This window comes from Mustelus asterias, unplaced genomic scaffold, assembly GCF_964213995.1.
Source record: "Mustelus asterias unplaced genomic scaffold, sMusAst1.hap1.1 HAP1_SCAFFOLD_1033, whole genome shotgun sequence".
NCBI classification, from domain to species: Eukaryota; Metazoa; Chordata; class Chondrichthyes; order Carcharhiniformes; family Triakidae; genus Mustelus; species Mustelus asterias.
Window position 1 is genome coordinate 5,001 of NW_027590978.1, and position 15,640 is coordinate 20,640.

Sequence of the window (15,640 nt, forward strand, 5' to 3'; positions counted from 1 at the left end):
CTGTCTCTCTGTCCCCAGGTGAACAATAACGGTGTTGTCTCATTCGAGGCAGCTGTCCCCCAGTACACCCCCAACCCGTTTCCCCTGGCGGATGGACGCGCATTCATTGCGCCATTTTGGGGCGATGTGGACAATACAATTGCGGGAAACATAACTTACCAAGAAATCAGAAATGCCAATCTGTTACAGAGAGCCACAACCGACATCAATAAGTACGCACCAGAACTCAACTTTCAGGCCCAGTGGATTTTTGTAGCCACTTGGGACAGAGTTGCTTTCTATGGATCTCAAACATCAAAGGTAAGAATTCTGAAATCCACGCCAGGCTGTTGCACCAAAACTGACTGGAGATCTCCGCTAATTCCTTCCATCTGTTCATGAAGAGTCATATCGCACTCAGAATGTGAACACTATTCTCTCTCCACAGGCGCTGCCAGACCTCCTGTTTTGGGGCCACTGCTGTTTGTAATATTTATTAATGATCTGGATGAGGGTATAGTTGGGTGGATTAGCAAATTTGCTGATGACACCAAAGTCGGTGGTGTGGTAGACAGTGAGGAAGGGTGTCGTAGTTTGCAGGAAGACTTAGACAGGTTGCAAAGTTGGGCCGAGAGGTGGCGGATGGAGTTTAATGCGGAGAAGTGTGAGGTAATTCACTTTGGTAGGAATAACAGATGTGTTGAGTATAGGGCTAACGGGAGGACTTTGAATAGTGTGGAGGAGCAGAGGGATCTAGGTGTATGTGTGCATAGATCCCTGAAAGTTGGGAATCAAGTAGATAAGGTTGTTAAGAAGGCATATGGTGTCTTGGCGTTTATTGGTAGGGGGATTGAATTTAGGAGTCGTAGCGTTATGTTGCAACTGTACACAACTCTGGTGCGGCCGCACTTGGAGTACTGTGTGCAGTTCTGGTCCCCACATTACAGGAAGGATGTGGAGGCTTTGGAGAGGGTGCAGAGGAGGTTTACCAGGATGTTGCCTGGTATGGAGGGGAGATCCTATGAGGAGAGGCTGAGGGATTTGGGATTGTTTTCGCTGGAAAGGCGGCGGCTAAGAGGGGATCTTATTGAAACATATAAGATGATTAGAGGTTTAGATAGGGTGGATAGTGATAGCCTTTTTCCTCTGATGGAGAAATCCAGCACGAGGGGGCATGGCTTTAAATTGAGGGGGGGTAGTTATAGAACCGATGTCAGGGGTAGGTTCTTTACCCAGAGGGTGGTGAGGGATTGGAATGCCCTGCCAGCATCAGTAGTAAATGCGCCTAGTTTGGGGGCGTTTAAGAGATCCGTAGATAGGTTCATGGACGAAAAGAATTAGGTTGGAGGGTCACAGTTTTTTTTTTAACTGGTCAGTGCAACATCGTGGGCCGAAGGGCCTGTTCTGCGCTGTAATGTTCTATGTTCTATGTTCTATGCTGAGTTTTTCCAGCATTTTCTGTTGGAAACGACAATGGCTAAAAATATTCTCAATTTAGCGTGGCCAATCCACCTAACCCGCACATCTTTGGACATTAAAGGGCAATTTAGCATGGCCAATCCACCTAACCCGCACATCTTTGGACATTAAAGGGCAATTTAGCATGGCCAATCCACCTAACCTGCACATCTTTGGAACGTAAGGGACAATTTAGCACGGCCAATCCACCCTAACCCGCACATCTTTGGACATTAAAGGGCAATTTAGCATGGCCAATCCACCTAACCTGCACATCTTTGGAACGTAAGGGACAATTTAGCACGGCCAATCCACCCTAACCCGCACATCTTTGGACATTAAAGGGCAATTTAGCATGGCCAATCCACCTAACCTGCACATCTTTGGAACGTAAGGGACAATTTAGCACGGCCAATCCACCCTAACCCGCACATCTTTGGACATTAAAGGGCAATTTAGCATGGCCAATCCACCTAACCCGCACATCTTTGGACATTAAAGGGCAATTTAGCATGGCCAATCCACCTAACCTGCACATCTTTGGAACGTAAGGGACAATTTAGCACGGCCAATCCACCCTAACCCGCACATCTTTGGACATTAAAGGGCAATTTAGCATGGCCAATCCACCTAACCTGCACATCTTTGGACACTAAGGGGCAATTTAGCATGGCCAATCCTCCTAACCTGCACATCTTTGGACACTAAGGGGCAATTTAGCATGGCCAATCCTCCTAACCTACACATCTTTGGACACTAAGGGACAATTTAGCATGGCCAATCCTCCTAACCTACACATCTTTGGACACGAAGGGACAATTTAACATGGCCAATCCACCGAACCTATACATCTTTGGACACTAAGGGACAATTTAACATGGCCAATCAACCTAAAAAACAAATAACAAAGAAAATTACAGCACAGGAACAGGCCCTTCGGCCCTCCAAGCCTGCGCCGACCATGCTGCCCGACTGAACTAAAACCCCCGACCCTTCCGGGGACCATATCCCTCGATTCCCATCCGATTCATATATTTGTCAAGACGCCCCTAAAAAGTCACTATCGTATCTGCTTCCACTACCTCCCCCGGCAGCGAGTTCCAGGCACCCACCACCCTCTGTGTAAAAAACTTGCCTCGTACATCTCCTTTAAACCTTGCCCCTCGCACCTTAAACCTGTGCCCCCTAGTAATTAATTCTTCCACCCTGGGAAAAAGCTTCTGTCTATCCACTCTGTCCATGCCCCTCATAATCCTGTAGACTTCTATCAGGTCTCCCCTCAACCTCCGTCGCTCCAGTGAGAACAAACCAAGTTTCTCCAACCTCTCCTCATAGCTAATGCCCTCCATACCAGGCAACATCCTGGTAAATCTTTTCTGTACCCTCTCCAAAGCCTCCACATCCTTCTGGTAGTGTGGCGACCAGAATTGAACACAATATTCCAAGTGTGGCCTCACTAAGGTTCTATAAAGCTGCAACATGACTTGCCAATTTTTAAACTCAATGCCCCGGCCGATGAAGGCAAGCATGCCGTATGCCTTCTTGACTACCTTCTCCACCTGCATTGCCACTTTCAGTGACCTGTGTACCTGTACACCCAGATCCCTTTGCCTATCAATACTCTTAAGGGTTCTGCCATTTACTGTATATTTCCTATCTGTATTAGACCTTCCAAAATGCATTACCTCACATTTGTCCGGATTAAACTCCATCTGCCATCTCTCCGCCCAAGTCTCCAACTGATCTATATCCTGCTGTATCCTCTGATGGTCCTCATCGCTATCCGCAAATCCACCAACCTTTGTGTCGTCCGCAAACTTACTAATCAATCCAGTTACATTTTCCTCCAAATCATTTATATATATATTACAAACAGCAAAGGTCCCAGCACTGATCCCTGAGGAACACCACTTGTCACAGCCCTCCATTCAGAAACGCACCCTTCCACTGCTACCCTCTGTCTTCTTTGACCGAGCCAGTTTTGTATCCACCTTGCCAGCTCACCTCTGATCCCATGCGACTTCACCTTCTGCACCAGTCTGCCATGAGGAACCTTGTCAAAGGCCTTACTGAAGTCCACGTAGACAACATCCACTGCCCTACCCTCATCAATCATCTTCGTCACTTCCTCGAAAAACTCGATCAAGTTCGTGAGACACGACCTCCCCTTCACAAAACCATGTTGCTTCTCACTAATAATCCACTTATTTCAAGTGGGAATAAATCCTGTTTCGAAGAATCCTCTCCAATAATTTTCCTCCCACTGATGTAAGGCTCACCGGCCTGTAATTACCTGGATTATTCTTGCTACCCTTCTTAAACAAAGAAACAACATTGGCTATTCTCCAATCCTCTGGGACCTCCCCTGTAGCCAGTGAGGATACAAAGATTTCTCTCAAGGCCCCAGCAATTTCCTCCCTTGCCTCTCTCAGTATTCTGGGGTATATCCCATCAGGTCCAGGAGACTTGTCTACATTAATGTTTCTCAAGAACCCCAATACCTCCGCCTTTTTGATCTCAACATGACTCAAACTATCTACACATCCTTTCCCAGACTCATCATCCACCAAGTCCTTCTCTTTGGTGAATACTGACGCAAAGTACTCATTTAATACCTCGCCCATTTCCTCTGGGTCCACCCATAGATTCCCTCCCTTGTCCTTGAATGGGCCAACCCTCTCCCTGGCTACCCTCTTGCTCTTTATATATGTATAAAAAGCCTCGGGATTTTCCTTAATCCTGCTGGCCAATGGTTTTTCATGATTCCTTTTAGCCCTCCTTACTCCTTGCTTAACAAAGAGCAAAGAACAATACAGCACAGGAACAGGCCCTTCGGCCCTCCAAGCCTGCACCGATCATGTGTTCCTAACTAGACCATCCGTTTGTATCCCTCTATTCCCAGTCTGTTCATGTGACTATCTAGATAAGTCTTAAATGATCCCAGCGTGTCTGCCTCAACCACCTTGCTTGGGAGTGCATTCCAGGCCCCCACCACCCTCTGTGTAAAATACGTCTCCCGCATATCTGTGTTGAACCTTGCTCCCCTCACCTTGAACTTGTGACCCCTTGTGTTTGTCATTTCTGACCTGGGAAAAAGCTTCCAACTGTTCACTCTATCTATGCCCTTCATAATTTTATACACCTCTATTAGGTCGCCCCTCAACCTCCGTCTTTCCAGGGAGAACATCCCCAGTTTACCCAATCTCACTAAGTTTCTTTCTACTTTCCTTGTATTCCACACTTGCTTTGTGTGTTCCCAGCCTCCTAGCTTTGACAAATGCTTCCTTTTTCTCTTTGACTAGGCTCACAATATCTCTCGTTATCCAAGGTTCCCAAAACTTGCCATACTTATTCTTCATCCTTACAGGAATGTGCCGGTCCTGAATCCCTATCAACTTACACTTGAAAGCCTCCCACATGCCAGATGTTGATTTGCCCTCAAACACCTGCCCCCAATCTACATTCTTCAGTTCCCGCCTAATATTGTTGTAATCAGCCTTGCCCCAATTTAGCACCTTCACTTGAGGACGACACTTATCTTTATCCATCAGTACCTTAAAGCTTACTGAATTGTGGTCACTGTTCCCGAACTGCTCCCCGACTGAAACATTGACCACCTGGCCGGGCTCATTCCCCAATACCAGGTCCAGTATGGCCCCTTCCCTAGTTGGACTATCTGCATACTGTTTCAGGAAGCCCTCCTGGATGCTCCTTACAAACTCTGCCCCATCCACGCTCCGAGCACTAAGTGAGTCCCAGTCAATATAGGAGAAATTAAAATCTCCCACCACATCAACCCTGTTACTTTTACACCTTGCCAGAATCTGCCGACACATCTGTTCCTCAATCTCCCGCTGGCTGTTGGGTGGCCTATAGTAAACCCCCAACATTGTGACTACACCCTTCCTATTCCTGAGCTTTACCCATATTGCCTCGCTGTATGAACCCTCCGAGGTGTCCTCCCGCAGTACAGCTGTGATATTCTCCTTAACCAGTAGTGCAACTCCCCACCCCTTTTACGTCCCCCTCTATCACGCCTGAAACATCTGTATCCTGGAATGTTAAGCTGCCAATCCTGTCCTTCCCTTAACCAAGTCTCTGTAATAGCAACAACATCATAGTTCCTAGTACTAATCCAAGCTCTAGGTTCATCTGCCTTACCTGTTACACTTCTCGCATTGAAACAAATGCACTTCAGTCCACCAGACCCTCTCTGATTAGCAACCCCACCCTGCCTGCTGTTTCTCTGGGTCTTACTGGCCCTACTCTCTCGTTCCCCTTCAGCTAATTCACCTTTGCTTTGGGTCCCACCCCCCTGCCAAACTAGTTTAAATCCTCCCGTGTGACACGAGCAAACCTCCCGGCCAGAATATTTATGCCCCTCCAGTTTAGATGCAACCCGTCCTTCTTGTACAGGTCCCATCTGCCCCTGAAGAGACCCCAATGGTCCAGATATCTGAAACCCTCCCTCCTACACCAGCTGATTAGCCACGTGTTGAGCTGTGTATCTTCCTATTTCTAGCCTCACTGGCACGTGGCACAGGGAATAATCCTGAGATTACAACCCTAGAGATCCTGCTTTTTAACTTTCTACCGAACTCCCTAAACTGCTGGTGCAGGACCTCATCACTCTTCCTGCCTATGTCGTTAGTACCAATATGTACCACGACCTCTGGCTGTTCACCCTCTCCCTTCAGAATGCTTTCTGTCCATTCAGAGACATCCAAAGACAACCTAACCGGCTCATCTTTGGACACCAAGGGGCAATTTAGCATGGCCAGTGCATCTGACCAGCGCAACTTTCGGACTGTGGAAGGATATCGACGCACCCGGAGGAAACCCACACAGACACGGGGAGAATGTACAAATTCCACACTGACAGTGACCCAAGGCCGGAATCGAACCCGGGTCCCTGGCGCTGTGAGGCAGCAGTGCTAACCACTGTGCCAGCGTGCCGCCCGTTTATGAAGTAAACAGGTCCAGGTATTCTCAATGACTGCCCATCGATTACAAAATACCCTCCCCAATCCCCAGTTTCACAGTGAGAATGGTTTGCCCAGACATTGAGAGTTTGCGCTTTGATAGGTTAATGTGAAGTTAATACCAATATATCTGGTTGGGGTGAGTGAGTGGGCGGCACGGTAGCACAGTGGTTAGCACTGCTGCTTCACAGCTCCAGGGTCCCGGGTTCGATTCCCGGCTCGGGTCACTGTCTGTGTGGAGTTTGCACATTCTCCTCGTGTCTGCGTGGGTTTCCTCCGGGTGCTCCGGTTTCCTCCCACAGTCCAAAGATGTGCAGGTTAGGTTGATTGGCCAGGTTGGAAATTGTCCCTTAGAGTCCTGGGATGCGTAGGTTAGAGGGATTAGCGGGTAAAATATGTGGAGGTAGGGCCTGGGTGGGATTGTGGTCGGTGCAGACTCGATGGGCCGAATGGCCTCCTTCTGCACTGTAGGGTTTCTATGTTCTATGTTCTATATTTACTCGACAGTTCATGATCTGATTGGATGTTTGCTATTTTGAGATTATATTCGGAGGTAGAATTCTTTCCAATGCTGGGCCAGCATTTACTGCCCTCCTGTAGCTGCCTTCCATTCCAGAGGGCAATTGAAAGTTGACCACATGTAGGCCAGACCAAGCAAGGATGGCAGGTTTCCTTCCCTGAAGTACATTACTGAGCCGGTTTTTATGGCAATTGACGATGGTTTCATGGTCATCATTGGGCTTTGAATTCAAATGTCACCATCTGCTGTGGTGGGATTTGAACCCGGGTCCCCAGATCTTACTCTAGGTCACTATTCCAGTCACAGTGCCACTGCGTCCTCTGATAACTTAGCAAGTGTAATCTTCCTATTTGTAAATAACTGATCGCAGTGATGGAAAAGATAAAGAGATCTTGATGGAAATCATATTGAGATCATCCCTACAGTACAGAAGGAGGCCATTCAGCCCATTGAGTCTGCACAGACCACAATCCCTCCCAGACCCTATCCCCATAACCCCGCATATTTACCCTGCTCATCCCCCTGACACTAAGGGCAATTTAGCACGGCCAATCCACCTAACCCACACATCTTTGGAGTTCTTGTGATCTGGAAGGCGCTACCTGAAAAGGCGACGGAAACTGATTCAATAAAGTTTATTTATTCGTCACAAGTAGGCTTACATTAACACTGCAATGAAGTTACTGTGAAAATCTCCTAGTCGCCACACTCCGGCGCCTGTCCAGGTACACTGAGGGACAATTTAGCATGGCCAATGCACCCTAACCAGCACGTCTTTGGAGTGTGGGAGGAAACCGGAGCACCCGGAGGAAACGGGGAAAACGTGCAGACTCCGCACAGACAGTGACCCAAGCCGGGAATCGAACCTGGGTCCCTGGCGCTGTGAGGCAGCAGTGCTAACCACTGTGCCACCGCGCTGGCCACAGGAAGATCATAGAATCATTACAATGCAGAAGGAGGCCATTTGGCCCATTGAGTCCAAAGATGTGCAGTTTGGGTGGATTTGGGAAATGTGTGGGGTTATGGGGATAGGATGGAGGAGAGGGTCTGGATAGGGTACTCGGTCAGAGAGTCAGTGAAGACTATGGGTCGAATGGCTTCTTCTGCACTGGAGGGATTCTATGATTCTATGAGACTGTACTAACTCTCTGAAGGAGCATTCTATCCGCTCGCACTCCCCTGCCTTAATCCCCGTATCCGTGCACATCCTTCCCTTTCAGGTAACAATCCAAATCCCTTTTGAATTCCTTGATTGAACCTACCTCTCAAGAAGTTAGTTCCAGACTCCAACCACTCTCTGAGTGTAAAATAATTCATTACTCTTTTTGCCAATTATTTTACTCTTTTTGCCAATTATTTTCAATTCCTTCAGTTCGTCATGCGGGATAGAGTGGGAACACTTTCTCACTGTTTATCTGTCCCTATCCCTCCGGATCCTGAATCCCTCAATCACATCTCCTCTCGGCCACTTTCTCTCCAAGGAAAACAGTCCCAACCTCTCCAATCTATCCTCAGAGTTACAGGGGAGGTGGTGGCCTAGTGGTATTATCGCTAGACACTTAATCCAGGAACTCAGCTAATGTTCTTGGGACCCGGGTTCGAATCCCGCCGCGGCAAATGGTGGAATTTGAATTCAATAAAAAATATGTGGAATTAAGAATCTACTGATGACCATGAAACCATTGTCGATTGTCGGAAAAACCCACCTGGTTCACTGAGATAAAGGCAAATTACTCCGGATGCTGGAATCTGAAACCAAAACAGAAAATGCTGGAAAATCTCAGCGGGTCTGACAGCATCTGTGGAGAGAGAATAGAGCCAATGTTTCGAGTCTGGATGACCCTTTGCCAGCTGTACAAGATCCCACTTACAATCCCACAGTGCAGAAGGAGGCCATTCAGCCCATCGAGTCTGCACCGACCACATCCCACCCCCACAATCCTATGCATTTACCCTAGCTGGTCCCCCTGACATGAAGGGGCAATTTACCATGGCCAATCCACCTAACCCACATATCGTTGGAGTGTGGGAGGAAACCGGAGCACCCGGAGGAAACCCAGGCAGACACGGGGAGAATGTGCAAACTCCACACAGCCAGTGACCCAAGCCGGGAATCGAACCCGGGTCCCTGGGGCTGTGAGGCAGCAGCACTAACCACTGTGTCACCGTGCCCCCGGGAATGGAACCCGGGTCCCTGGCGCTGTGAGGCAGCAGCGCTAGCCACTGTGTCACCGTGCCCCCGGGAATTGAACCCGGGTCCCTGGCGCTGTGAGGCAGCAGTGCTAACCACTGTGTCACCGTGCCCCTGGGAATGGAACCCGGGTCCCTGGCGCTGTGAGGCAGCAGCGCTAACCACTGTGTCACCGTGCCCCTGGGAATCGAACCCGGGTCCCTGGCGCTGTGAGACAGCAGCGTTAACCACTGTGCCACTTTGGAACCACTGTCAGCAGATCTGGGCATCACACCTGAGGACAGGTATATTGGTCTTGGAGGGAGTGCAGCGTAGGTTCACAAGAATGATAGCTGGAATTCCGGAGTTAAATTCTGAGCAGAGATGATAAAAAGCAGACCTATTATTTCTGGTATTTCGAAGGTTAAGGGGTGATCTGATCTTTGAGATATTAGCAGGAAAAGTCAGAGGCGATAAAGAGAAACTATTCCCACTGGTTGGAGATTCTGGAACTTGGGGACATTGTCTAAATATTACAGAGCCTTCAGGAGCGAAATTGAGAAGCAGCTTGGACACACACAGGGTGGGAGAGGATTGGAATTCACCCCCACAAACAGCAGTCGCTGCTGGAACAGTTGTTAATTTGCAATCTGAGATCAATTATTGTTATTGAGGTGTTCAGGGATCTGGACCAGAGGCAGCAATATAAAGTCAGACCACAGAGCAGCTCTGATTGTAATGAATAGCAGAACAGGCTCGAGGGGCCGAATGGCCTCCTCCTGTTCCTGTGTAATCGGCTCGAGGGGCTGAATGGCCTCCTCCTGTTCCTGTGTAACAGGCTCGAGGGGCTGAATGGCCTCCTCCTGTTCCTGTGTAACAGGCTCGAGGGGCTGAATGGCCTCCTCCTGTTCCTGTGTAACAGGCTCGAGGGGCTGAATGGCCTCCTCCTGTTCCTCTGTGTTACCCACTGAACCAGGGCAGGAAATAATCACTCCATAGATACACATTCCAATGAGTTGTCCACAGGAATCGGAAAGAGACTGTCAAAGTGAAAGGTTAATCACTGATGGGTACAGCACTGGTGATCCGCTGTCTGTGGAATGTCCACCCAGCTGGTACAGGCACCTGGCTAACGTTCGGTTAGTTAGTTATGTAGAAATCCATCCCAAGGAGGAGGAAACATGCCACAGGGAGGACGGGGCATCCACGGCTGACGAGGGAAGTCAAGGACAGCATAAAAGCAAAAGAAAAAGCAGACAAAGTGGCGAGGATTAGTGGGAAAACAGAGGATTGGGAAGCCTTTAAAAGCGAGCAGAGGACAACTGAAAAAGCAATAAGGCGGGAGAGGATGAAATATGAGTGTAAGCTAGCTTGTGTTGTGGGAAAATTGCCACTTCGGAGTCAGACTTGGAGGTTTCAACAATACAGTTTTATTTGACGAAGCTTTGTGGAGAAAGGCGCTGGCACTCCGCAGTACACCAGGCAGCTCCCTTCTCTCAATGATACAATAGGAGTGCTTCATTTTTATACTTTTCAGACAATGGATAGCCCGGACATTAGCCATTTAACACATCGTTATAGCTGAGTAGGATCGATAGTTTAACACATCGTTACAGCCAGACATATACAGACATTGGCTTTTAACATCGCGTTGTTTCATAGAATGGGTACATTTCCTCTCAGTGATTTATCAATGACTTTAGTTTTGGTCTATCCATACAGTAATTGGTTTTCCTGCATTTATGTATTCCCATTCCCATCTGTGGCTAATCTCTTTATCAGACCCTATTATCCTTATCTTAAAGTGTCTCAAGCCCTGGCTGCTTCCTGTAGTATTTGTTCTCTGCATGTTTAACTTTAAATAACTGTCTGTCCTTCATGTTTTAATTTCAAGTAGCTGTCTGCACTAAAAGTCAGTGCCTGTTTAATGTCTCTTTCCCAGGTGACTGTTTATGTGCCAGGCAGCCATTTTATGTGTCAGGTACCCATCTTTATGGTTTTCCCCACTTCACTAGTAATATAAAAGAAGATGGGAAGAGTTTTTTTCAACATATAAAAGGTAAGAGAGAGGCAAAAATAGCCATTGGACCACTGGAAAATGAGGCTGGAGAAGCGAGGCCTGGATAGAGTGGACGTGGAGAGGATGTTTCCACTGGTAGGAAAAACTAGAACCAGAGGGCACAACCTCAGGCTAAAGGGACGATCCTTTAAAACAGAGATGAGGAGGAATTTCTTCAGCCAGAGAGTGGTGAATCTGTGGAACTCTTTGCCGCAGAAGGCTGTGGAGGCCAGGTCATTGAGTGTCTTTAAGACAGAGATAGATCGGTTCTTGATTAATAAGGGGATCAGGGGTTATGGGGAAAAGGCAGGAGAATGGAGATGAGAAAAATATCAGCCATGATTGGATGGCAGAACAGACTCGATGGGCCGAGTGGCCTCATTCTATTCCTATATCTTATAGTCTTATGGTCTTATACGGAATTACTGCACGGTAGCACAGTGGTTAGCACTGCTGCTTCACAGCTCCAGGGACTTGGGTTCGATTCCTGGCTTGGGTCACTGTCTGTGTGGAGTTTGCACATTCTCCCCGTATCTGCATGGGTTTCCTCTGGGTGCTTCGGTTTCCTCCCACAGTCCAAAGATGTGCGGGTTAGGTTGATTGGCCATGCTAAATTGCCCCTTAGTGTCCTGAGATGTGTAGATTAGTGGGTAAATATGTCGGGATATGGGGGTAGGGCCTGGGTGGGATTGTGGTTGGTGCAGACTCGATGGGCCGAATGGCCTCTTTCTGCACTGTAGGGTTTCTATGATTCTCTGATACTTCTGCTCTTCTCAATCCCAGAATCATTTCCATTCCAGGTTAACAGTTTCCAGACCGTGCTAATCACCAATGGATTCCAATCCTTCATTATTCTCAACTATGGGGACATCCAGTGGACAACCGGGACTGCGAGTGGCGGCAGCGCTCAGACTGGACTCGGGGGGACGGCCGCACAGGTAAGTCCCGGTTTGCCGGCTTGACCTTTTCCCCTTTCCCTCCGTGACCTGGAAATTTACATCTGGGAAGACGGGAAACTGACAGAACCAGAACTTCCGGCATTCTGCAAACCTCCCAGTGCCGTCTTCAATTAGAGTCATTGGCTCAGAACAAAGAGCAGTACAGCACAGGAACAGGCCCTTCACCCACCAAGACTGTGCTGACACATGACACCTTTCTAAACTACAGACCTTTTGCCTCTATGCGGTCCCTATCCCTCTATTCGCTGCCCATTCTTGTATCTGTCGAGATGCCTCTTAAACATTGCTATTGTATCTGCTTCTACCCCCTCCTGTGGCAGCGCATTCCAGGCACTTACCACCCTCTGTGTAAAAACCTGCCTCTCTCATCTCCTTTAAACTTTCCCCCTTTTACCTTAACATCATCTGCTTGGACATATTCACTGGGACCTTCCATCTCCATCCAATTCCCAACCGCCCAGCTCCCTGGCATCCTCTCTCCCAGCTCCAAATCCCCACTCCCCCCACCCTCTTCCCCACACTGCTACTTCTGACCTGCCCTGCACCGCACTGGTGAACATATTCCCAGTTAAACACTGGGAGGATTGAAGGCACTGGCTCCACCAGCAATCACTCGGTCACTGCCTCCTGCTCCCTAACCAACAGCAGACCGAGAGGAACCCATGTTTCCCAGTCAATACTGACCAGTAATGCACCCTGTGACAATAATCTCTCACCTATTCATTACAAACTACCTGGAACACTCTCCTGCCTCAACTAATCACTGATCAAACACTGCCCCGTGCTGAGGGGAGGCAGTGGCAGAGTGGGATTGTCATTAGACTAGTAAGTCAGAGAGCCAAGGTGATGCTCTGGGGACCCAGGTTCGAATCCCAGCACGGGGATAGGGCGGGCGGCATGTGTGGGATGCTCTGTCGGAGAGTCGGTGCAGACTCGATGGGCTGAATGGCCTCCTTCTGCACTGTAGGGATTCTATGATTCTAAGGAGACCAATACTGTACTCAATGTGCCAGATGTGGTCTCACTATTGTCCAACTGAATCACATGCTCCCTCCGTTAGTAATCAGTTCCCCTCTGAATAAACAATCCCATGGTACATATTGCTAGCAACCTGAGTAACTCCAGAGGGACCCAATTAGCTAACGATCATACCTAACAAACTATTCAATGAAATGTGGTTATTTTGTCACCATCTAGGCTGGTTTTAACAGTGGCGGCTCCACGCATTATTTCAGCATCCCAGGATCACAAACATCAGAGATAATAAACATTGATTCCACCAGCAACGTGCAGCAGCCTGGCTGCTGGGTGTTCAGAACTGACATGTTCAGTGTGTTGGGAGGCTGCATCTACAATGGTAACTATCATAAGGCCCTGATAAAAACCCAACATTAAACAGCGAATTGGCCAGAACCCCCCAACAGGAAGCAAGCTTCAATTTCAGCGCATCTCAATAGCCTGCCTCTGTATTCCTCGGAGTTAGAAGTTTAACAACACCAGGTTAAAGTCCAACAGGTTTATTTGGTAGCAAAAGCCACACAAGCTTTCGAGGCTCTGAGCCCCTTCTTCAGGTGAGTGGGAATTCTGTTCACAAACAGAACTTATAAGACACAGACTCAATTTACATGAATAATGGTTGGAATGCGAATACTTACAACTAATCCAGTCTTTAAGAAACAAAACAATGGGAGTGGAGAGAGCATCAAGACAGGCTAAAAAGATGTGTATTGTCTCCAGACAAGACAGCCAGTGAAACTCTGCAGGTCCACGCAACTGTGGGAGTTACAAATAGTGTGACATAAATTCTGATTCTAGGATCGCATGATAAAGACTCAGGAGGAAAAAAGCAGAAATATTTATGTGAAATAGTGTGACATAAACCCAATATCCCGGTTGAGGCCGTCCTTGTGTGTGCGGAACCTGGCTATCAGTTTCTGCTCAGCGACTCTGCGCTGTCGTGTGTCGCGAAGGCCGCCTTGGAGAACGCTTACCCGAATATCAGAGGCATGAATGAACACCGCTCGACAATCACCAGGCAAGACTGTTCTCTTCCTGTTGGGGAGCACTTCAGCGGTCACGGGCATTCGGCCTCTGATATTCGGGTAAGCGTTCTCCAAGGCGGCCTTCGCGACACACGACAGCGCAGAGTCGCGGAGCAGAAACTGATAGCCAGGTTCCGCACACACAAGGACGGCCTCAACCGGGATATTGGGTTTATGTCACACTATTTCACATAAATATTTCTGCTTTTTTCCTCCTGAGTCTTTATCATGCGATCCTAGAATCAGAATTTATGTCACACTATTTGTAACTCCCACAGTTGCGTGGACCTGCAGAGTTTCACTGGCTGTCTTGTCTGGAGACAATACACATCTTTTTAGCCTGTCTTGATGCTCTCTCCACTCCCATTGTTTTGTTTCTTAAAGACTGGATTAGTTGTAAGTATTCGCATTCCAACCATTATTCATGTAAATTGAGTCTGTGTCTTATAAGTTCTGTTTGTGAACAGAATTCCCACTCACCTGAAGAAGGGGCTCAGAGCCTCGAAAGCTTGTGTGGCTTTTGCTACCAAATAAACCTGTTGGACTTTAACCTGGTGTTGTTAAACTTCTTACTGTGTTTACCCCAGTCCAACGCCGGCATCTCCACCTCGGAGTTTAGCAGAGTGAGGGGTGACCTTATTCAAATAGATAAGGTGCTGAGGGGGCTGGGCAGGGTGGCCAGGGTGAGGTGTTGTCACCAGTGGGAGAGTCTGGAACAGGGAACATTGCAGCAAGATAAAGGCCGTGAGGTGGGTAAATGTCTTCTCACAGAGGGTGGCTGAACCTCTGGGACTCTCTGCCCCAAAGGCTGCTGAAGGCTGCATCATTTTACAGTGGAGGTGAGCACATATTTGATAGATCGAGGAACGGAGGGCAACGGGGAAATGGCGCAGAAAAGGGGTTGAGGCCCAGCGTAGATCAGTCCTGGTCATTATTGAATGACAGGGCAGGCTGGAAGGGCTGAATGGCCTTATTCCTGCTTCTATTTCTGGCGTTTTTATGGGTTCTCAGATTGCTGGGAATAATGTCCTTTCGGGAAGGGAATCTGCCATCCTTACCCAGCCTGGCCTACACGCACCCGCACACACGCTACAGCATTCCTGATGCTTCAGTGTACGGAACAGCTCCGCAAGTCACTCAGCTCACTAGGAATGGGAAGTAAATGCTTTCATTGGCGAGGAACACCTGTGAATAAACAGTACAGCACAGAAACAGGCCCTTCGGCCCACCAACCCTGTGCCGACACATGGTGCCGCTCTAAACTAAAGACCTTTTTCCTCTGCATGATCCAGAGGGATCTCGGGGTTCAAGTCCACAGCTCCCTGAAAGTGACCACACAAGTAGACAGGGAGGTAGAGAAGCGTGTGGCATGCTTGCCTTTAATGGTTGGGGCATTGAGCACAAGAGTCAGGATGTCATGCTGCAGCTTTATAAAACTTTCGTTAGGCCGCACCGAGAGAATTGTGTTCAG

The 15,640-nt window shown here is 48.3% G+C and overlaps 1 protein-coding gene across 1 annotated transcript in view; it reads left to right on the top strand.

The window, feature by feature from the left end:
- LOC144487778 (alpha-tectorin-like) overlaps positions 1-15,640 on the top strand; it is a gene marked incomplete at its 5' end in the record, with an annotated part of 68,544 nt that overhangs the window by 673 nt on the left and 52,231 nt on the right. The window contains 3 exons of the mRNA XM_078205850.1: positions 19-300; positions 11,969-12,106; positions 13,325-13,484. Of these exons, the coding sequence (XP_078061976.1) occupies positions 19-300; positions 11,969-12,106; positions 13,325-13,484 (580 nt within the window). The remainder of the gene's footprint in view (positions 1-18; positions 301-11,968; positions 12,107-13,324; positions 13,485-15,640) is intronic.